This window comes from Manacus candei, unplaced genomic scaffold (genome assembly GCF_025592945.1).
Source record: "Manacus candei isolate 608988 ecotype Guabito, Panama unplaced genomic scaffold, ASM2559294v1 h1tg000078l, whole genome shotgun sequence".
NCBI lineage: Eukaryota > Metazoa > Chordata > Aves > Passeriformes > Pipridae > Manacus > Manacus candei.
This window is the reverse complement of record NW_026138126.1, coordinates 2,016,760-2,040,649: the sequence shown is the minus strand read 5'-3', so window position 1 is coordinate 2,040,649 and position 23,890 is coordinate 2,016,760. Positions and strand designations below refer to the sequence as shown.

General features: G+C 57.1%; 1 protein-coding gene across 1 annotated transcript in view; it reads right to left on the bottom strand.

The window, feature by feature from the left end:
* Positions 1-6,481: 6,481 nt before the first annotated feature.
* Positions 6,482-23,890, bottom strand: part of REXO1 (RNA exonuclease 1 homolog) — a 44,413-nt gene continuing 27,004 nt past the window's right edge. The window contains 9 exon segments of the mRNA XM_051810575.1: positions 6,482-8,992; positions 9,890-10,010; positions 12,764-12,902; positions 13,105-13,220; positions 13,630-13,740; positions 17,263-17,336; positions 17,916-18,029; positions 20,165-20,302; positions 22,739-22,852. Of these exon segments, the coding sequence (XP_051666535.1) occupies positions 8,904-8,992; positions 9,890-10,010; positions 12,764-12,902; positions 13,105-13,220; positions 13,630-13,740; positions 17,263-17,336; positions 17,916-18,029; positions 20,165-20,302; positions 22,739-22,852 (1,016 nt within the window). The 3' untranslated portion in view covers positions 6,482-8,903.

Below are 23,890 nucleotides of genomic sequence, written 5' to 3'. Positions count from 1 at the left end.
CCCGGGCGGGACTGCTGCCACCCGTCCTGCCCCACGCGGGGACAGCCCACGCCACACCTCCAGCCCTGGCTCCGCAGAGACCTGCCCGCCCTCCCTCCCTGCCCGTCCCTGTCCCTGCCCGGGCACCCCCGGCTGCCCCTCCTCGCTGCCCGCGTTTATCGTCTCTGTTCCGAACACCTCGAGCCGCTCCCGTGGGATCTGCCGGGGCTCGGGGCCGCTCGGGGTGTCCCTGTCACCGTCCTGCTGCACAGTCGGGGGGTCCCAAATGGGGCCAGGGCACGGGTGGGCACGGGCACCGCAGGGCGGGGGGCAGCGGGTTTGGGCACCCCCGGGGCCGAGCTGCTCTCGCCGGGGAGCGCTGGGCTCTCGGGGGCTCTCGGGGGCTCTCGGGGGCTCTCGGGGGCTCCCAGGGCCTGGCGCAGCTCTGCGGGGCTCGGGCAGAGCCCTGAGGAGCGAGGAAGGAGAGAGGAAGAGGCCGAAGGCACCAACGAGCCCCAGAGCCTTCGAGCACCGGGAACCGGCCGGGGACAGAGGCCACCTCGCTGGCGACAAACCAGCGAGGCCAGAGCCAGCCCGGTGCCTGCCCTGTGCCCTGCACTCATCCTGCACCCCCGCAGTGGCTCTGCCTCCCCCGTCATTACATTAATTGCCGGCCGTAATTAACCACAGACACCCGGGGGCGATTCCCCAGCGCGGCCCCACAGTCCATAAAGCATTTACTGCTCAGCCAGGAATGGCTCCTTCCAGCCCCAGAAACAGCACCTGCCGTGTCTCTGTGTTCCCAAATGTGTCCCCTGTCCCCATACGTGTCCTTGTGCCCCCATGTCCCCATGTGTGTCCCCACGGCTCTGGGTCCTCATGTCTGCAAACACGCCCCCTGTCCCCCTGTCCCCATGTTCGTGTCCTCATGTTCCCAGAAGTGTCCCCACATGTTTTCCCATGTCCCCGTGTCCTCACACATGTCTCTCCATGTCCCCTGTCCCGATGTCCCTGTATGTGTCCTCATATCCCCAATAAGTGTTCCCATTTCCCCATATATGTTCTCATGCCCCCATAAGTGTCCCTGTGTCCCCATATGTGTCCCTGTGTCCCCATATGTGTTCTCATGCCCCCATAAGTGTCCCTATGTCCCCATATGTGTTCTCATGTCCCCATAAGTGTCCCCGTTCCCCCACATGTCTTCCCATGGCTCCAAACATGTCCACATATCCCCATAAGTGTCCCCACATCCCCAGATGTGTTCTCGTGTCCCTATGTCCCCATGTCCCCATACATGTCCTCATGTCCCCATAAGTGTCCCCACATCCCCAGATGTGTTCTCATGTCCCCATAAGTGTCCCCATGTCCCCATACATGTCACTATGGCCCTGTGTCCCCATAGGTCATCATGTCCCCCCGTTCCCATGTCCCCATATGTGTTCCCATGTCCCTGTGTCCCCATGTCCCTGTGTCCCCATGTCCCCACAGTGCCTGGGTGACACTGGCAGCACCTGACCTACAGCAGTGGGGGCAGATTTGGGCACATCCCCATCCTGGGGCTGCTCCTCACCTCCTGGAAAAGGAGGGAAAAGCCCCTCCCAAGGGGCTGGTGACAGTGACACACGTTTGGAGACAAAGCACGGTGGCTGCTGAGGGGGGTCCAGCTCCAGGGGACGGGCCTGGGGCACAAGGGGCAGGAGGGGACTGAAGGGGGTCCAGCTCCAGGGGATGGATTTGGGGCACAAGGGGCAGGAGGGGACGTTTGTCTGGAGAGAGAGGGCAAGGCCAGAGTGGGGCTGGGCTGGGGAGTCCTGGAGTCAGGACTGGTTGAGGTTGGGAGGGACCTTAAAGCTCACCCAGTTCCACCCCCTGCCATGGGCAGGGACACCTCCCACTACTCCAGGTTGCTCCCAGCTCCTTCTCCCTTCCCTCTCCCCAAGTCCCTCCCTGCCCACGGCCCCTTCCTGCTCCCACGGCGATCCCTGTGGATCCAGCAGGGCTGGTGTCCAGCCCTGGAGCAGCACCCAGGAGGGAATTCAGCATCTTGGCCCTCACCTGCCACCTCCCACCCTCTGCTCCCCCTGCAGCACCAGAACCTGCCAACCCCCCTCAGACCAAGGTGGCACCCCCGGGAAGGGCCAGTGGCCACCAGGGCATAGCAGCGACAGGCCCGGCCCCAAACTCAGTCACTCTGCCTCCTGCAGCAGCAGACTGGATTTGGAGGATGGAAAGGGATTTCCACAGCCCACCCCTGTGTCCCTCCTCCCTCTGCAGGGGCACGGAGGGGGTGGCTTTGGGCACCCGGAACACCAGAGAGTGGCCGAGGTCACCCTGGCAACAGAGGCCAGGAGGTGACATTTCACCAATCAATCACCCCTGCAATTAGTGACCCCCCGGGCAATTAAGGGAGCGCCGGGAGGCCGGGCAGAGGATGCTCCTGGGGCGCCACAGTGGCTGTCCTGGTGTGTCCCCTCTCCTGCCACTCCAGTGGCTGTCCCAGTGAATCCATTCCCTCTCCTTCCATCACAGTGGCTGTCCTGGTGTGTCCCTTCTGTCACCACAGTGGCTGTCCTGGTGTGTCCCCTCTCCTGCTGCTCCAGTGGCTATCCCAGTGAATCCATTCCCTCTCCTGCCACTCCAATGGCTGTCCCAGTTTGACCCTCTCTGGGCACCCCAGTGGCTGTCCCAGTGCAGGCATCACCCCTACAACCACCACAATAACTGTCCCAGCCTGTCCCCGTCCCTGCCACCCCAAAGGCTGTCCCAGTGAATCCCTTCCCTCTCCTGCCACCCCAAAGGCTGTCCCAGTGAATCCATTCCCTCTCCTGCCACCCCAAAGGCTGTCCCAGTGAATCCCTTCCCTCTCCTGCCACCCCAAAGGCTGTCTCAGTGAATCCCTTCCCTCTCCTGCCACCCCAAAGGCTGTCCCAGTGAATCCCTTCCCTCTCCTGCCACCCCAAAGGCTGTCCCAGCGTGTCCCCTCTCCGGGTGCAGGAGACCCTTGGTGGGAGCTGCCCCGTGGCAGCCCCTGCCCCCTCACAGGGCAGAGTTAAACCTGGAGCCTGGTTTTCCCCCCTCCTCAGGCTGCTCCAGGTGCCCCGTTCCGAGCGGCCGAGCAGCTACAAAGCCCCGTTTGTTCGGGAGAAAATAATAATAATAATTTAGGAGCGTTTCCCTGCGGGACAGGGGTTGTTTCTCAGCCTGGGAGCAGCCTCGGGTGCAGCCCACGGCCTCCTCCAGGCTGGCACCTCCCAGGCTCCCACTGATGTCCCAAACTCCGTTCTGGAGGCGGCGGCAGGAGCGAGCGGTGCCCCAGTACCCACCTCCATCACCGAGAACTCCCCTCCCAAAACCTGCACAACCAGTCCCTGCTGCCCTTCTCCCTGCTCCTTCCACCCTCCTCTTCCACCTCCTCCCCTGTTCCAGGCCACCCTGCAGCCACCTCAGGCCAGGGGAGGGGACAGGGCTGGTCACTGGTGCTGACCCTGTTTCTCGCCTCTGCTGCCCAGTGTGGCCAGTTCCTCTCTCTCACTGGTGGCTGGAGGGTGCAGGAGGATCCCAGTCCCTGCAGTGACACAAGTGTCACCCACCTCACCCTGTGGTGGGTTTAGGGCTGGGGACAAGGACCCCAATGTCTGGGGAGTGTCACAGACCCCCTGCCCTGCACTTCGGGGGCACAGGGCCATGGAGGGGCACAGGGTGATCCATGGAAGGGCACAGAGTCATGGAGGGGCACAAGGTGATCCATGGAGGGGCACAGGGTGATCCACAGAGGGGCACAGGGCCATGGAGGGGCACAAGGTGATCCATGGAGGGGCACAGGGTGATCCACAGAGGGGCACAGGGTGATCCATGGAAGAGCACAGAGTCATGGAGGGGCACAGGGTGATCCATGGAGGGGCACAGGGTGATCCATGGAGGGGCACAGGGCCATGGAGGGGCACAGGGTGAACCATGGAAGGGCACAAGGTGATCCATGGAGGGGCACGGGGCCATTGGGGGGGGCACATGGCCATGGAGGGGCAGAGGGTGATCCATGGAGGGGCAGAGGGCCATGGGGGGGGCACAGGGTGATCCATGGAAGGGCACAGGGCCATTGGGGGGGGCACAGGGCCATTGGGGGGGCACAGGTATCCCCCGTTGCCACCCAGGAGAATCCCTGTCCCCACTGGCAGTGGCAGATGTGCCTCACCACGCCAACATCACCACATGAGGAGCTTTGCTGCCTGCACACAGGACCCTGACACGTGTTGGACACTCATCCCTTCATCCCCTGCCTCAGCCCTCAGCCCTCACCCTCCCGGAGGGTCCGGACAAACCGGGATAAAAAGGTTTTTAGAGAGAGGGTCAATGGCCACGGTCACCTCTGAGCTGTGCCAGGAGGTTCAGTGGCAGGGACTGACACACAGACACCCCTGGGATGCCCCTTGCTGGGGGAAGGTGCTGCAGGACAAGGCAGAGCCCACCCCAAGCCCTGGAGCACAAAGGCACACAAAGGGGGCAAAGGTTTCAGAGAGCAGGAAAGCCCCTCACTGGGGTTCTGGTGGCAGCTCTGGCAGTGCCCCTGGGAGACAGGACCTCCCAGGGAAAAACAAGGGTCACAGAGCTCTGAGGCAGATCCTGAGCACACATCTGGGGCACTGGTCCCTGAATCCCAGCCTGGTTTGGGTTGGGAAGGACCTTAAACTTCATCCAGTGCCACCCTCTGCCATGGGCAGGGACACCTCCCACTAGCCCAGGTTGCTCCAAGCCCTGTCCAGTCTTGTGTCCATCTGTCCCTCCACATGTCTGGGCTGCTCCCCTGGGATCAGGGCTCTCATAATCCTAAAAGCTCCCCCTGCCTCCACCCTGGGCCCCGAGGAGCCTCGGAGGGTCCCTGTCACCCTCCAGGCTCCAAAACAACAACAAAGCCAAGTGCTCTGGGCACCCCGGGGGCTCCCAGGTGTCACCTCGGGGTGTCACCCCCTGCCAGCACCCCTGCATGGCAGCAGGTGACCTGCAAAGGGGGGACACGGCGGGGGAGAGGGAGCAGCCACCCCCAGGGGATGGGATGGCACCTGGAGGTTGATGCCACAGCACCCAGTGCCCCAAAGGCCCGGGGAGGTGGCAGAGAACAGGAGTCAGGCGTGACTTTTACAGCCTCCCGAGCACCCCCTGCCATCAGCAGCACGTTAAATAAAACACATTGCCAGTGAGGTCATCTAATGGGCCATTATTTCTTTATTTGAACTTTTTACCTTCACCTCTTCCTCTGTGCTGAGTCAGCTCCTTGGCTTGGCACTTTAATTCCTGCCCCATTTGGGAGATTGATTCGGGCTCTGGGGGGATGCAGAGGCTCCATCCCAGCTCCAGGACAGAGGCAGGAGGAGCCAGGACCTGCCCTGCTCTTGGGGCACCTCTGGGGGCAGGAAGGGTTTGCACAGAGGGAGGGAATGGCTGTGGCACCCCCGGGCACCTCCTCCTTGGGCACTCCAAGCTGGGATGGGCACCAGTTTCACCCCTTGTCCTCAGGCCCCTCTGCTCCCCCCGGTGCTGGTGGGTCATGGAGGGGCAGAGAGCTGGGAAAGGTGTGGGATCTGCTCCAGAGCCACTGGGGGGACAGGGAGGGATTAACAGCAGCTGCAAGTTGAAGGGATCATGGAATCCTGGAATGGTTTGGGTCGGAAGGGACCTTAAAGCTCATCCAGTGCCATCCCCTGCCATGGGCAGGGACACCTTCCACTAGCCCAGGTTGCTCCAAGCCCCGTCCAACCTGGCCTTGGACACTTACAGGGATGGGGCAGCCACAGCTTCTCTGGGAAACCTGGGACAGCCCCTCCCCACCCTCACAGCCAAGAATCCCTTCCCAATCTCCCATCTCACCCTGCCCTCTGGCACTGGGAAGCCATTCCCCTTGTCCTGTCCCTCTATCCCTTGTCCCAAGTCCCTCTCCAGCTCTCCTGGAGCCCCTTTAGGCCCTGCAAGGGGCTCTCAGCTCTCCATGGATCCTTCTCTCCTCCAGGTGAACCCCCCCAGCTCTCCCAGCCTGGCTCCAGAGCAGAGGGGCTCCAGCCCTTGGAGCATCTCTGTGGCCTCCTCTGGACTCTCTCCAGCAGCTCCACGTCCCTGTGCTGTTGTTCCCCAGGGCTGGAGGCAGCTCTGCAGGGGGGTCTCACCTGAGGGGGCAGAGGGGCAGAATCCCCCCTCCCCTGCTGCCCACACTGTGGGACCAGTCCAGGGCTGGGGTTTCTGGGTGCCAGCACACACGGCCGGGGCATTTGGAGCTTCTCATCCCCTGCACCCCAAGTCCTCCCCAGGGCTGCTCTCCGTGAGTTCCTCTCCCAGTCCATGCTCGTGGCTGCACCTGCCCCAACCCCATTGCTCTGGGACAGCTGAACCCTCTTCTCCAGCCCAGGCTGTTCCAGGGAAGCCTGTCCAGGCCCCCCCCAGCTCCAGGATGGCTCCAGCACCCCCAACCCCAACCTGTCCGCAGGCAGAGCAGTCCCACACGCAGGAACGTGCATCTAGTCAACACCCTTTTATTAAAAACAATTACAAAAAGTTACAGGTTACAGTCGTTCTGTACAACCCAAACAGCTCTTGCCCACCACAAAGCCCCGGGCTGGCAGTGCCAGGGTGCCCATGGGGGTCCCTGGGGAGGCCACGGCAGGACCTGCTCTGCCACCCCCACGGCGTGGCTGGACGTGGTTCTGCTTCCCCACAGAACAGGCAACCTCCCCACACACCAACCCCAGAAGCCTCATTTCAGGGGGTCCCAGCTGGGTAAGGAAGGGGAAATCTCCTGGCCTGGCAGGATTCCTGCCTGGAGGAACATCCTGCCTCCCCCGAGCCCAGGCAGTGGGATCAAGCCAAGCAACCAGCTCCTGCCTCGGGGGGTCCATGTTAGAATGTTCCAGCTTTTCCAGGGCAGGAGCTGCTGTGGGAGGCCTGGAGAGAGGGGGCTGCCTGTCAAGGAACGGGGGAACCTCGAGGCAAGAGCCAGGTCTGAAATGAGTGGTTGCTCCAGGTACATTCCATGGCTGCAGCCAGGGGTGAAGATAAATGGGGGATAAACATGGGAAAGGAGGCAGAAGCAGGAACAAACCTTCCCTCCCTGGTCAGGAAGCACTGAACTATGTCTCTCCCACAGCCTGGGCAGGAACAGCACCATTCCCAGCAGGACATGGGAGAGGGGGACAGGCCAAGCTGTCCCAGGGCTGCAGGGCTGGATGTGGAGCACTGGGGCAGGGAGCTGCATTCCCAAAACCTGGGGTAAGGAACAGGAGCACAGATGGGCTCAGCAGCAACAGGAACCTTCACAGCCCCCACTTCTCCTGGTGGCTCCAGGAGGATTTGGCAGAACAGCCCCCTCCTCGCTCCGAGGGCAGCAGTGGGATGGGAGACCCTGCTGGGTGTGCCCACAACAGCCCCTGCAGCCCAGGAGGGGCTGGGGCAGATCTGCCACCCCTGCCCAGGGCACAGAGCCCAGGCCATGCTCCCCAGGGGTGGGACAGGCCAGCAGGGCGTGCTGGGGACACTCACTACGTCCCCAAACCCTGAGCCCAGCGGGGTACAAAGGAGTGAGCAGGACCCAGCTCTGACAGGAACCAAACCCCAGCAGGTCCCAGGCCCCTCTGCCCCCAGAGGGACACAATCAGCCCATGGCAGGGACATGGGGACCACAGCAGCCCCCAGGGGACCCAACTCCAGTGCCACCAGGGTGGTGAGGGGGTCACTGCTCTGACAACAGGGCAAAACTGCTGCCTGAGCCCAGCTGAGAGACCCCATCCATGGGGACTGTCCCACTGAGCTCTGCTGTCCCCTGACAGCCCCAGTCTGGGTGCAGGGACCACCAGTGCCACCCAGTCTGCCCCAGTCACACCAGGGTGACAGTCACACTCTCAGCAGCTGCTTTTCTGCAGGGGTCAGACAGGCAACAATGGGGTCCTTTGCTCTTCTCAAACCACCCAACATGTAAACCAGTTTAAAAGGAGGATTTTTCCCTATTGCTTTTGCTCCTGCCTGCACAGAGTCCCTGCCTGAGGGACAGGCTGTGGGGAGTCCTGCAGAGGGCCGAGGCCACCCTCAGGTGCAATCTGAGCTGCACCCAAGTCCCCCCAAAACCTTGATCCCTGCACAGCTCGCTGGGGACCTGCTGGGAGCTCAGGGCTGGGGAGGGACAGGGGGCCTGCTCTCCTGCCTGGCTCTGGGAGCTCTTTGTCCCTGTGTCACCACACGGCTCCCTGAGCTCTGGGCAAGGTGTGACACCCGTGGCTGCCCTGCAGAACCAGGTGCCAGCCAGCCCTCCCCTGGGTCACAGCACGTGGCAATTCCCCAGTCCCCCCTCGTTCCTCTCCCACCTCCTGCTCAGAGCCTCCCCCTCCTGCAGCTCCACAGGGTCTCTTCCCAGGTGCCTGAGCCTCAGCTCCTGCCTCCCAGCCACACACCAACTCTGCAATCCACTCACTCACAGCTTCCTGCACGACCTCCTTCCACCTCCCCCATCTCCAAACACTGTGGGAACCACCCAGCTCTGGAGCTCAGAGGCAACTGAAGCTACACTTGGAAAAAAAACAAACGTACGAGATCTACCTTTAACTGAACCAAAAAGATCCTTCTGCACATATCCAACCTACCTCTACAAGCCTCTCCTAGGAACCAACGAGTTCTCCCTGGTTGTGCTACTCAAAACCACCTTGCTGGGCCCACAAGGCAGCTGCTGGAGCCGAGAGTGCCCCGGGGGGAGCACGAGGAGGGTCCCAGAGCCCTGCCCGGGCAGGGGGTGTGAGCTGAGCCGTGCCCACAGCAGTGCAGGGGTCCCATGGATGCTGGGAGGGCCGGGGAATGCTGAGCATGCTGCTGTGCACGGGTGGACAGTGTCACTCTGAGCAATTATTGCACTGCTTCACGGAGGCGCAGGAGGAGCAGGACAGGGACGGGGCGAGTCATCGCTTCACCTTCGCGTCTTCGCGGATCTTCCACACCATCAGCTCCATGCAGGCCCGGGCGTCCTCGCTGGAGTCGTGGCCTTCCACTGGGGACACAGAGACAAGGCTGGCATGTGGAATCATTCAGGCTGGAAAAGCCCTCCAAGCCCAACCCTGGACCAAACCCCGCTGTGCCCACTAATCCACACCACAACGGGCCACCTCTGCCTGCTTTCTGAACACTTCCAGGGATGGCAATCCCACCACTGCCCTGGGCAGCCTGGGCCAATTCTTGACCACTCTTTCAGCGAAGAAATTTTTCCCAATATCCAACCTGAACCTTCCCTGGTGCCTCAAGTTTTGAGGCCGTTTCCTCTTATCCTGTCCCTTGTTCCCTGGGAGCAGAGCCCAACCCCCCCCAAATCCCCCCTCCTGTCAGGGAGTTCAGAGAGGGAGAAGGTCCCCCCTGAGCCTCCTTTTCTCCAGGCTGGGCCCCCCCAATTCCCTCAGAAGTTCTTCAGACCCTTCTCCTGGTGCTCCAGCCCATTCCCCAGCTCCATTCCCTTCCCTGGACACTCTCCAGCCCCTCAATGTCCCTCTTGTCCTGAGGGGCCCAGAGCTGCCCCCAGGATTGGAGGTGTGGCCTCAGCAGCGCCAGCACAGGGGGACAGTCACTGCCCTGGTCAGGGAGGACAGAAAGGAACAGGCCACACTTCAAACAGGAAGGTCAATCTGAGTTGACCACAGAGAGGAGGGAGGGCAGGACCTGACCTTGGCAGAGCCACCCCCAGCCTTCTCACCCCCACTGGTGCCCCCCTGGCCCAGGGAAGGACCCAGAGAGCGCCGCTGCCCCTGGCACAGGGCTCACACTGCACAGGGCAGAGACTCCACATGGGGAACACTCCCAGGCACTGCCAGGGGAAAAAAGATTAGGAGCAGGAGGATGGGAGCAGAGGCAGGCAGAGCCAAGGAGCCTGGAGGCAGGAGGAGCCCCCCAGCCTCACCGTTGTCCTGGATGATGCGCTTGAGGTAGTCGGCCATGAGCGTGCGCAGGGCCCGCTTGTAGGGCAGCCCCAGGCGGTGGGGGAACACGATGGCTGTGTCCACCACGGTGCCGTGGATCAGCTGCAGGAGGGAGGGAGCACCAGGGAGAGGGGGTTACTGTCCCACTCCCACACGGACAGACGCTCCTCAGCACTGACCGACCTCCCGGCCAGGCCCCGGGGCCGCCAGCAACTCCCAACCCAACCAGTCCTGCAGGAAGGGTGATTCCCCCTTGGAGAGTGCTGTGCCAGGCAGACACCTGCCCCCAGAGCCCTGCCCATCCCACATCCAAGGCAGCAGAGATTCAGGGCTGACTCAGTTCATGGAACTCAACAGGACAGGTCAGTCCTTAATATCCTGGCCAAGCTGGAATAACTCTCAGAGTCTTTCACAATGAAGAACTAAACTGGGGAATCAGTTGACCTCACAACCTTGTAACAGCCTTTCAACTGCTTCTCAAGATGAAGCAGCTTGACCTAGTGAGTGGCAGCCTGACCCAGAGAGTGCCATCCCTGCCCATGGCAGGGGCTTGGAACCAGATGATCTTTAAGGTCCCTTCCAACCCAAACCATCCTGGGATGATGCTAAGATGTGGACAGAAGTGGGGAAGATGAGCAAGACAGAACTGCACCTGACCCAGTGCACATCACCTGCTGCTACAGAGCAGGCCTGACCTTCAGGGTGCAAACAACCCGAAATCCTCCCGTCCCTCAGCAGTGAGTCACCAGGAAGCTTTTAACCAGCACCAGCTCAGCCAGGATGAGGTGGGACAGGGAGATCCTATCACTGAATCACATCAGAGAATGGCTTGGGTAGGAAGGGACTTCCAACCCTCTGCCATGGGCAGGGACACCTTCCACTAGCCCAGGTTGCTCCAAGCCCTGTCCAACCTGGCCTTAGACACTTACAGGGATGGGGCAGCCACAGCTGCTCTGGGCAACCTGTGCCAGGGCCTCACCACCCTCACAGCCAACAATTCCTGCCCAATATCCCATCTCACCCTGCCCTCTGGCACTGGGAAGCCATTCCCCCTTGTCCTGTCCCTCCATCCCTTGTCCCCAGTCCCTCTCCAGCTCTTGGAGCCCCTTTAGGCCCTGCAATGGGCTCTCAGATCTTTCTGGATCCTTCTCTCCTCCAGGTGAACCCCCCCAGCTCTCCCAGCCTGGCTCCAGAGCAGAGGGGCTCCAGCCCCCTAATCTGATGCTGCAGCTGTGAAGTGACATCCTGCTGGAGGAACTGAGGTCCATGTGCTCCCTGCCCTGCACCAAGGGCCTGGGATGGCCAGGAGGCACCACCTGCCCAAGTCCACAATCACAGGGTAGGCTGGCTTTTTTCACACTAATTTCTAACTCTCAGGCTAAGACAAGAGCAATCCTTTCCTGCCAAGAACTGTGTTCAGTGAGAGCTAAAGGGAGGTGGATGAAGGCAATCCCACATCTTGAGCACAGGAATAAAATGCAGGGTCTAAAAGATAAACTTGCATCTGACCAAGAGACGGCTCTGCAAGTCTCGACACGGGATGACTCCTACAGGACCCTGATAATCCCATCTCCCTGCCTGCCTCAACTCTTCTGAGGCACCAGCTAATACTGCAGGACAACCTGTAGCTCCATCACTAACAGCTCCACAGCCCAGCTCCAAAAAAAATGCCCGAGAACAGCCGCACTCGAACAGAAACAACCTGCCACGCTCTCCGAGTGTAAAACTGCCAACGGTATGGATAATCTGTCCTGGGCTGCACTCAGCTCTGGCACCATCCCAGGCACAATGGTAATTACTTATGTAGATCAGGAAGGCTGAGGAAAGGGGATAATAAAGCTTTAAATAAAACTTGAAGTGCTATCACCATTTGGAGCTGGCCACGGCCATTAGCGAGATGTCGACTTTACTGCCACAGCCATTAAAACCTGACATCCCACTGCCTGTCAGGCCCTGCTGGATGGCTCTGGGCTCCTTCCCTTGGCAGTGCTGAGAGGAAATCATGCCTCTAAGAGGCCAAGGCAGTCATCTCGAGCTGATAAAACTGTGAATGATGTTTTTGTGATGATGATGAAGTCTCTCCCGGGCTGGGATAAAGGGTGCCACGGAGAGGTAAAGTGTTTTACAGGCATTTAAAACCTCCTGCTTCCAACCCAGAGCTGTGAGCTGGCAGTCACAGCTGCAGCAGCAGGGGGGCTGTGGGATGAAGGATGGCTGGAGGAAGTTCTGGCCTGTGAGCACAGAGCAAAGACTCAGCTCCTGCCTCCCACACGCTTTCTCAGTGGCCCTGGACAAGGCCCTGGGATCCATGTGCAGGGGGTAAGGGGAGGGGACAGACCTTCCTGGCAGGACAGCAGGATAGCTGAGGGATGTGCAGACCAGGCTGACGAGGGCCAGGCAGGAAACGAGACAGAGAAGGGGTCAAAATAGTGACCCAAAGTGCTCAAAGTAACCCCACAAATCCCAGCAAAGCAGGCAGAGAGCAGAGAACAAACGTGGCAGAGGTGAAAGGCAAATGATTTCAGATCAGTCACAGAATACATGGAATGGTTTGAGTTGGAAGGGACCTTAAAGCTCATCTCATTCCATGGGCAGGGACACCTTCCACCAGACCAGGCTGCTCCGAGCCCATCCAACCCTGTCACCTCCAGACAGGTCTGTCACCCTGGGCAGCACCAGCACTAAAAGCTGGGCTGACACCACGAGTGACACACGACCCCTCCCCTGCTCTGCCACCACAGACAGGAGCCCACCAGCTCAGAGATCAGATCTGCCCTTGGAAATGAACACCTCCTAAACTGCAAGGAGGCACTGAACAGCCCCAGGGGAGAGGGGAAGGCAGGACACCGAGTTACCTTTAGTGCAAACAGGTCGCTCTCCAAGCTGTGCCCTATCAGGATGGTGTCTGCACTGAACATGTTCAGGAGCACGGCCTGGACGTCCCGCAGGGTGATGCTCGTGTTCTCCAGGTCCTCCTCTGTCACACCTGAGAATCTGCAGAGCAAGAGGAGGGAGCTGGGAGGGAGGAGACACCTCAAGGCCCCACAGCACCTCAGCTGTTAGGAAGTGGTGGTCAGTGGTTTCAAGGAGCACTCCCAGCCATCCCTCCAGGTTCTGGCAGAGCACAGAGCTCTGTCCCAAGGAAGAACCACCCTTGCCTGGTGTTCCAGTCCTTCTCTGGTGTTCCAGTCCTTACCTGGTGTTATAATCCACCACCTTGGAGTCTGGTTTGACGAAGGTGTCGTACACCACCTTCAGGTCCGAGTTGATCACAGTTACTCTTGTCAGCTCCAGCCCTTGCTTCGTGTAGCACTGCAAGGAACAGGGCAGGAGTGAAGGGCAGCACACACCAACCCCCTGGGGACCCCCCTGGTCATCCTGAAAGCCTCCCCTGCAGCAGGTTCTGAAGGTCAAGGGGGAGCAGGAACAAGGAACTGAGGATGAGGCAGAGGCTGTGACTGCCCTTTAGCCCCCTGACACGGTTTTGGCCAAATGGAACTCCCCCAAGTGCTGCAGTTCCCAAAATGCAGCAGAGAGTGCAGAGAGACCAGGCAGCAAACACTGCTCAGGGTGGGCCAGTCAGCCACGGGTCCCCAGATCAATCACAGCAATTCCTAATTTGCATGAACAGGACCAATCTGATTTAGAGTCCACAGGAGAACGGAGAGAAGAAGGTCAGGAAACAGAGCTTGGCCTTCCCCAGAAAGCTTCATGGACCCACCATTTCACAGTCTAAGGCGTAGATCCCAGGGTACCCATCAGTTGTAGGCAGCTTCTCAAAAGTCTTCACAAAGCCATCCAGGCTCTCCTTCCTCCCATCATGGACATGTTGCTTAAAGGAATAAAAAAAAAGGATTTGTTGATGATAAAAACAAGAACCCAAAAAGTCCACTTGAGAAAAAATGTTTTTTTAATCATTTCTAAAGGTTAACAGGGAGTAAGTTTTGCCTACAGTGGGTCTGCAAAGTTCACCACAGCAGCAAACACGGCCATGTGCAACCCCAGCTCCAGATCAGGGCTGGTGGACAAGGAGCTTTCAGTCTGGAGTAGAATTAGTCAGGAAGGGACATGCTGAGGTCTTACAGTGATCTAACTCCAGCTCCTGGTTCCCGTGGCCACGACGTGCCCAGGTGCAGGATTCTGATCCCAGGAACCCCTGTGTGAGCAGGAGCATCAGGGGCAGATGCCATGAGAAACCGGTGTAACTGAGCACCAGAAAACGTCAAAGTGTGCATAAAATCAAAGCCACTGTGTTCCAAACCCAGCCAGCTCACACAAAAACAGGAGCTACAGCCCACAGCACTTGAGGCAACAGAGGGTATTTCCAACCACTCCTGTTATTCCCAGCTAAAGCTCTAAAGGTCAACAAGATCCAGCAGGAAAACTCAGGGAGTGATTTCACAATCAGCTTAAGCCAATGCAAGACTGAGCTGCTGTTGCAACAGGTACTCCCACACTGCTCCCCAGCCACTGATCCCACCCCTGGGGATCCTGGAAGCCCTCCCTGCAGCAGGAATTCTGAACTGGATGGAGTTTGAAGGGGAGGCAGGACCTGAGGGCACGGCCCAGGCTGGGGCTGCCCTTTTGCCCTGACATGGTGTGAAGGCAGACTGGGGTGCAGCACCACACCCAGAGGTGTTGCCCTCCCTCCCTCACCCCCCAGTGGCTCTTGGTTGTGTTTCAGTTTTGTCTGTCCCTAAATCTCAGTGTATTTGTGCACAATCACAGCAGCCTGGGCACAGCCTCCTGCACTGTGCTTAGGATCATGGAATCCCAGAAGATCCAAGACCCCAAAGATTACCAAGTCAGCCCAGCCCCACCACTGTGGCCACCACTAACCCCTGTCCCCAAGGGCCACATCCACATGTTTTTTGAACAGTCAGGGATGGTGACTCCACCACTGCCCTGGGCAGCCTGTTCAATGCCTGACCATCTCTTCCATGAAGGAATTTTCCCTAATCTCCCACCTGACCCTCCCTGGCACAGCTTGGGGCCGTTCCCTCTCCTCCTGTCCCTTGTTCCCTGGCAGCAGAGCCCGACCCCCCCCAACTCCCCCCTCCTGTCAGGGGGTTGCAGAGCCAGAATGTCCCCCCTGAGCCTCCTTTTCTCCAGGCTGAGCCCCCCCAGCTCCCTCAGCCCCTCCTGCTGCTCCAGCCCCTTCCCCAGCTCCGTTCCCTTCCCTGCACACGCTCCAGCCCCTCCATGTCCCTCTTGTCCTGAGGGGCCCAGAACTGCCCCCAGGGTTCAAGGTGGTGCCTCAGCAGTGCCAGCACAGGGCAGAGCTTCCCACAGACCTCACCCCAGCAGGAATCAAACTGTGCTGGTTTGTCTCAGGACCAAGGGTTGGAGAGGTGAGGAACTGAGGCCCCTGTGAAGCTGCAGTGTGTAGGCAGAGGGGTAACCAGAGCAGGATTTGCATATTTTCCTGCACAGGTCACTGCTGCAGGTGCAGCCAGAGACAGGAACTGCACCATTTGGAGTTAATGAGGTGGCTGGGCCAACTCTGAGGCCAACTCTGCCTGGATCCAAAGCCAGCACTGCTCAAAGGCCTCGTGGTTCGCTCCTTCCCAGGAGCAAGAGGCCACACTTGGCCATTCTGCATCCATGGCATGGATCCCACTGTTCTGCTGAGGGAATGGGCAGAGCAGCTCACCAGCCAGGAGACAGTAAACACTTCTCTCCCTGGCACCCTGAGCCCTCCCCTTCCTTTGCAATACAACAACACTGGGCAGTGATGGAAAGAAAAAAAACCAATTAGGTGTTTTTCTATGCTGTAGTTGTTGTTCTGCAACGTCCCAGCTCCTCCTGGCTGGGAGGAGGGCAGAGAAGCTGCTCCTGTTTTTCAGACCAGAGGAAGCAGCAGGCTCGGGAGTCACAAAGGGCCACTCCGGGCTCCCCGGGAGCAGCACAGCTCCATCCTGCCACCTCCTGCCTCCCTGCCTAACTGCAGGACACCCGGCCAGGCACAGCCACAGCCTTTGGGAAGACACACACGTGCTTTCCCAGGTCCAGTTACTGAGAACAGCGTCCCATTACAAACAGTTTCTGGTTTCAGTGCCCTCCTTCCAAGCTGGAAGATGCTGTGCTCCCCAGCATCCCACCATCTCTCTGTGCACTGCCCCTGAGCAGGCTGTGGATCCAGCCTTAAACCTACCAAAGGATGCTGGGAAAACTGGGGGCTTAGAAAAAGGAGGGAGAGGGACTTTTTATACTGGTATGGAGTGACAGGGCAAGGGGGAATGGCTTCCCACTGCCAGAGGGCAGGGGGAGATGGGATACTGGGATGGAATCCTGCCCTGGGAGGGTGGGGAGGCCCTGGCACGGGTTGCCCAGAGGAGCTGTGTTTTTATAGCCCCACCAAATCCTCCTGTCATCCCTGCTGGAGGGGGGGGTTTTTTGAACACTGACTAAAAAAAGAACCTCATTTTACATTAAACAAGAAGAGAAGTAGCAGGCTGAGCCCATCCATGCTTCCAGCTGTGCAGGGCAGGCTTTTATGGTGCCCAGACAGAAAACTCTTCCTATTTTAACAAACCTTGACTTTCCCACCTCTGGCTTTTGGTTCTCCCCTGCATGGCAGCTCCAAATATAAAAATGCCACTAAAACAAGTGACAAGGAGCATCCCCAGAGAGCTGAGGGAGAGGCAAAAGAGAGATTTGCTCCCTTCAGCCCATGGTTTGAGAGGACTGGTGATGCCAGGCTGGGAACCAACTCTCCTGCTGCCTGAGGAAAGCAAAAAACACCTGTGCAAAGGTATCCAAAACAATGCTCAGCTTTATCCAAGGACAAAACTCCACTCCTGAGCAGGATTTTCATTCTGTTTTCTAGTGCTGGGCTCCCTCCTCAGGAGAAGTGATATTTATGAGTTACAACAGGCTCCTTGGGAAGGTTCCTCCCCTGACTGCAACAAAGGGAAGGCAGCAAGCAAAGCTTAGAAAAGACATAACCTACAGCAGAAAATTACCTTTAGCATGGGAATCTGGGAAAGGAAAAGATGGGAAAAAGGTTTTGGCACACTGTTGTCAAGGCTCTGAGACTGCTCCTCAGAAGGAAATCTCTTATTTCTCATTTCTGTGACTCCCTGAAGAACAGGATCTTCTGTGCACCCCTCAAGGAGAGGAGCTTTTTGGGCAGCTGAGGATCAATGGAATCACCTCACTCCACACAGCTGAGTGCCAAACACTGGATTTTCCTACCTTTGCAGAGCAAAAAATATTTAAGTGGCACTTGTTTTCCTCCCTTAAGGGAAGGCACTGCTCTTCCAAAGGCTTAAACAAGTGTTTCCCAGCCACTGCCACTGTCAGCAGAGCACAAATGCCACTGAGAATAAAAAGGTTCTGCTCAATGACTTACTTTAGCAACCTGGCAGCCTGGTGAGCCCACAGCTCCTGAGCAGCAGCTGTAATGAGTTTCCCATCCACCTGGCACTGCAAGAGCAAGAGATTCAGAGTCAAAAAGTCTCGTTACCAAGAGGCCTGAACTTCAGCTCTCACTGAGAGATACCCTGGAAGAGCACAGCAACACTGAGGTGTCAGACACAGGGGGGAAATAACTCTGGATTCACAGGCAGCAATCTGAGGAGTTCAAGCCTCTCGTGCTCAGCCAGACAAACTCCAGAAGCCACCTGGATAATGTGATGGAAAACCAGAGCAGAGCTCAAACTAGGTTAGTGTCTCACTGCAAATGAATTCAACCAAGGGCAGCAAACTCTCCTGGGAGGGACAGACCTTTAGAGCTCCCAGCCAGCCTCCTAGAAGGCTGATTTTTTTTTTTCAAAAGGCACAGGAAGGTTCAATTTTTCTTCTACTTCTTTTAAACACAGATGAACCACCTCTGCTGCACCCCCAGTGTCACGGTTTGGGGACTGTCCCACTGCACAGCAGCTCTTTGCAAGGCCATTGCAGCAGCAGCAGGGCCACCAGTGACAGGGCCAGGAAGTGCCAAGCCCCCAAATGAGGACTGCTGTGTGTTTGGAGCTGGGCACAGCCCCCCTGGCAGGGACTGACCTCTCTGCTTGCGCAGCCTCCCCCAGTGATGGACACACTCCTCCTTGCGGATGCAGTTCCCCGAGGCTGAGACCATGTACTCGGTGCCACAGCGACAGCAGATCCTGCAGGAGGCTTGGGGAGAGCAGAGAAACAACAGTCAGGTCACCAGAAACCCCTCAGCCAAAGCACAGCCAGGTCACACTCACTCAGACTCATTCAAACAGCAGCGAAACGTCTTCTGTTAGAAAGGATTCCAAATGTTGTTCCCAACTCCCACAGAGCCACAGCAATCCCTCTGAAAATCCTCTCCCGCAGCATCTGCCCCTCTAAACGCTTCCCAGAGGTGAATCACAGGACTCTCTGCTGGGTTTGGTGCACAGCAGCAGCTGCACCACAGCTCCATCAGCATTTGCTGCACTGTTTCCCCGTCCACAGCAAATTACGTTGGACTCTAACACAGTTATTTTAAGAAACAGGATAAATAAGTCATTCTTTGGACATCAGGGCTAATGAGGCCTGGTTTCCAGGGGATCTGTGCCTTGTCACTTCCAAATGACATTTCAGTCCTTCCAGGGCACAGCTTTCCTGCAAGGATTACCAGCACCCACAGATGGGAACACTCCCAGCAGAGCCTGGCTACAGGTCAGGGACTGTTCTCTCCTGCCAGCTGTGCTTGTGCTGCCCAAACTTTGGAGAAGGGGGATGCAAAAAGCCATTGTAAAGTAGTGGACTCTCATCCTTCTGATCTCCAACAATTCCTTGAGTCTCAGTTGTGACCATTTCAGCTGTCATCACATTCCCAGCCCACTGGTGCCCACTGACCATGGTCACAGCATGAACAGACCTGCAACGGCTCCAGTTAAACAAGGAGGAATTCAAACATCCTGCAACATCTGCAGGAAACTCCAGGAACATGAGCTCAGGATCACAGAAAAGAGCTGGCTGGTTACCTGGAGAAAAGGGCTCTAACAAATACAGCACTTGAGAGTGTTAATGCAGGAGGGCTTTAGTCCAGGTTGCTTCAGCAACCACAGGACAAATGTAGACACAAGGTGTTAACATGGATGAGCACTTAACACACTCCAGAGAGGTCTCTCCAAAGAGATGCTCAGAGGAGCGTGGAAAGGCACCTCCAAAGAGATCCTCACTCTGGGTTTTATCCCTGCTGCAGCACAAACTGCTTTAATCAGTGTCTGGGGAGCAGAAACTCTGCCAGGAGTTCAGAAAATTCAGACAGAGAAGGAGCCCATCCCATCCTGAGGAAACCTGTGGGATCAAGGCCAGGCTGGACGGGGCTTGGAGCCACCTGGGCTGGTGGAAGGTGTCTCTGCCCATGGCAGGGGGTGGCACTGGATGGGCTTTAAGGTCCCTTCCAACCCAAACCATGCTGTGATTTTATGATCATTTTTTCCAGTTGCAGCAGAAAACACTGCAATCCAGCCCAGCAGGGCAGGCCCCACTGCCAAACCAGCCTGGCCCAGTGCTGGTCCACAGCCCCACATAGCAGCAGCTCATAGACAGAGAGAGAGAAGAGAATCCTTCCCCTGGAAGAGCTGAACATCCTCAGGTGTGGAACAGGAGCTGCTTTCCAACCACTTCCCTTGCATTTATTGCCTTGGAGTCCAAACCTGAGTGAGCAAGTGCAGAACGTGTCCCTGCAGGGGGGGACAAAGGCAGCTGGTCCAGGGGGACAACCTGCCCAGTTCCTGTCCTTTAGCAGCACAGAATCATGGAATTGCTAAGGCTGGAAAAGACCTTTAAGATCTTTGAGTCCACCATCAACCCAGCATGGTCACCACTAAAACATGTCCCCAAGGGCCACATCCACATGCTGTTTGAACACTTCCAGGGATGGTGACTCCACCACTGCCCTGGGCAGCCTGTGCCAGTGCCTGACCACCCTTTCCATAGAGAAATATTCCCTAATATCCAGCCTAAATCTCCCCTGGCACAGCTTGAGGCAGTTTCCTCTGTTCCTGTTACCTGGGGAATTAGAAATTAAAAAGCTCACTCAGCCTCACAGCCCCAAAGTGTAAACCTTGGGTCAAAAATAACATTCCCAAGCTGGAGAAACTCATCCTCCAGGAACACAGCAGGGTTCTGCAGCCACACTCCTCTCCCCCATGACCTGTGGAGAGGGCTCACAGCCAAGGAGACCCACCACAGCAGGGGCAAAGGGCTCCCTGCTGAGAGCTCTACACAAGCAGCAGAGGTGTCTGCTGGGTGCTGGAGCAAACACAGAGGGTGGCAGAGCCAGCAGGACTCACAGTCCAGCACTTTCTTCTCCTCTGCAGTGAAGAGGACGGCCCGGCCGGCCTTGTCCGGGTGAGGCATCGGGTACCCGTTCTCCTTCAGCTGCTCCTCACTCATCAGGTAGTCCTTGAGGCGCCGGTACAGGGCAGCTCCTGCACACACAGACAGTGCTCAAGTCACACCTCTGAAGTTTCTCTTACTGCTTTTGGTGTTATCAAGGTATCCCCACTGAATTCTGAACGTGCTTCCGCCGGCGCTGCCTAAAATCGAAGGAATAATTCTCCGGACAGGGTTAGTACTGAAAGGTAAAAAAAAGCAGCTCTTTAATAAGAAGTCTTCGGTGCACAAAGATGGCATATGCACACCCACACACACAGGTTTTACAAACCTAGAGCATCACCTAACTGTGATATCTAACTGTTACCTCACAGGGACACACCCAGCCCGAAAACTGCCTGTCCCCCAGGTCCTCCCCCAGGCACACCTCCCAGGATTGGGCTGGTGGTCCCAAGACCCCACATCTCCACCAATAATGTTTGCCCTGCTTGGGTCTCTTTCAAGGATTCTGGGCCTTCTCTGACAGTTTAGACTAAGGTTGTATCAAGGAATGTGCTGACTGTGTTCTTCAGTCACAACAAGACTGGATGTTCTTGCTGGAATCTCTACCCATTGAAATCCTTGAGAAGAACACTAAACAGTATTTCTGGAATTTGGGGCAAAAGGTTAATTAGCTAAAAGTCCTATTCTGAAGTGTTGGAAAGCTGTGCTAATATCTGTATAATGTGTGTTTTAAGGCATCACAGGATTGACAGGGAAATAGGTGTCGGGTGGGATTTTTTAAAATCTGGTCATTGGTGCACAAGCTGATTTTTAACCACTTTGAACAAGCAGCATTAAGCCTGGAAAGGACAGCTGAAACAGAATTCTTCCAAAAGGCCCATTTTCAGACCTATTTGTTACCAACAGAGCCACAGAATGGTTGGGTAGGAAGGGACCTTAGAGATCATCCTGTTCCACCCCTGCCATGGGCAGGGACACCTTCCACTAGCCCAGGTTGCTCCAACCCCCTCCAACCTGGCCTTGGACACTTCCAGGGATGGGGCAGCCACAGCTGCTCTGGGCAACCTGTGCCAGGGCCTCCCCACCCTCACAGCCAACAATTCCTTCCCAATCTCCCATCTCACCCTGCCCTCTACCAGTTTAAAGCCATTCCCCCTTGTCCTACTACTAAATGTGAGACTTCTGCCACATTAATGCTTTCACTGATAATCAGTAACAGCCCACAGAACACCCTCAAAGGCCACCCACAGCTCCCTAAAAACTTCATTATCTGCAGCTTTCTTTCTACTGCTGATTTCAGGCTGCTCGTTTCATTTCACAGAATAATTATAACTTTTTTCCCCTCTGCTCAATATTTCCTCTCTCTGCTGTATAAACCCTTCCAATACTGCTGGGTGCCCTTTGATGTTGCTTAGCTGAGCTATACTGCCCCTTTTAAGCTTTCTCCCTGTCAATTCCTTCTGCTCCGTGGCCTCCCCATCTCTCCTCTGATCTCCTCAACAATTTGCCTACATCTCTTGGCAACCAAAACACCCATAACTGATTTGAGCCAACGTGAACAGTGCTCGTGGCACAGCCCTTTGGCTACGATACGACCTTCCTGTGACATTGGCAGCAGCGGAACCGAGCCCTGCAGAGCAGCTGCAGATCTGTAAGTTTGCCTTTTAATCTGACAGGCACAGTGTAAAGTACTGCTGCAGGGCAAGAAAGTTAAACTCAAATAACACCCAAAACACCAGAGGCAGCTCTGAGTGGTTATTGATGCTCCATCAAAGCCGGGCTGGGAGCAGCAGCGACCTGGCAGCGGAAGGAGGAAGCGAGGAGGGCACTGGTCAGTGGTGTCACCCCCCCCGAGGGACTCTGTGCTGCAGTCAGGCAATAAAACCTCACACTGCCCCCAGATAAACCCCAGCACTCCAAATCACAGAACCCTAGAATGTTCTGGGCTGGGAGGGACCCACAAGGATCATCCAGTCCAACTCCTGGCCCTGCACAGACACCCCAACACTCCCCCCCGTCCCTCAGAGCGTTGTCCAAACCCTCCTGGAGCTCTGGCAGCCTTGGGGCCGTGCCCACTGCCCTGGGGAGCCTGGGCAGTGCCCCAGCACCCTGTGGGGGAAGAACCTTTCCCTGAGATCCATCCCAACCCCCCTGGCACAGCTCCAGCCCTTCCCTGGGTCCTGTCCCTGGTCCCAGAGCAGAGCTCAGTCCCTGCCCCTCCGCCTCCCCTCGGCAGGAGCTGCAGACCCCGAGGAGTCTCCCCTCAGTCTCCTCTGCTCCAGCTGAACCAGCCGAGTGCCCTCAGCTGCTCCTCAGACCCTTCTCCTCCAGACCCTTCCCCAGCTCCGTGTCCCTCCTTTGGACACTCCAACAGCTTCAGATCCCTCTGACACTGTGGCCCCAAACAGCCCCCAGGACTGGGGTGAGCTGCGTGGGGTGAACACACCAGCCTGATCCTGCTCCCCCAGTCACAGTAACACCTCCAGCTCCACCCTACACGTTACAGCCCCACAGGAGCAGGGTCTTACCTGTCAAATCCTCAGCTCTCAGGCTCCCTGAGCGGTTCAGGGTGAAGCTTGTCTTGGCAGCGAGCTTCCCCCCCAGCACAGCCTCGTGGGACACCACCTTCTTGTTACTCGTCTCTGCAGAAAGAAGGAAGCAGCAAAAGAGGACAGAGATCAGGTACCAGCAAGTGACTTCAGTCCTAGTTTGGGGCACTACACATGGGCAAGAGGAACTCTGTGTTTATCCTCTTGGATTCTTGCTTTGCTCCAGAAGTGGGTTCTGTGTGTAAGGTGCTGGCCCAGCATTTTCATCCCAGCGCTACGGCGAGTTTTCAGTTCTCACTGTCAGGCCACAGCAACTCATTTTAAGGGCAGCAAGGACACTTTTACAGTTTTTCCAGAACCTCGTAGCTCTACCTGCTCACCCTGCACTGACCAAAAGCAAGACAGGACCAAGCACAGAAACAACTTGACCCCACCATGTGCTGCGTGGTGGCATCACCCACCCACAGGAGCAGCTTTGTTGCTGGGGCCCTGCAGACCAGCCTCCCACGCTGAATGTTTCAACCTCTTTCAGAAAGGAGCTTCAGAGCTCTGGGATGTGCTCAGCACATCAGACAATGGCAGAGAGGGGCTTTTTACTAATCATTAGCTGGCAGCCCTCTCACAAAGGCCAGCCTCCCAAGTTCAGCCGTTCTGACTAATGGCCAGGAACGTAATGAAGACAGAGGGGAGAAAAGGGAAGAGACTGGGGGAAGAAAAAATTCACAGGAACAGCACAAATTGATTGTTTAATGTACCCTCTCGAGAGCCAATAATGAAATGTCTTAACCCTCTTCGTTTCTCTCTTGAAGCTTAATGTGTGTAACAGATTTCTGGGGTGATGGACGAGTCTATCACTTTGAAGGCATCATGTGAAAGTTACTCCATTAGCAGGGCTTTTCATTTTAAAGAACTTGTGCTAAAAAAAAAAAAAAGGGATCCGTGTGGCATTATCTCCATTTAGGTTCAGAGAGCCAACAAAGCCTTGCAGGACTCGCCTCTTGAAGGCCCATTAGAGCTGGCCAGGCTATAAAAAGCTGAGCTGGAGCTGTTTGCCTTTCAGCACAGCTGAGAAATGGGGGCTGCCTTTGCCACACGTTTGTCTCCGTGGTTTCTGACCCAAGCAGGGCCCCA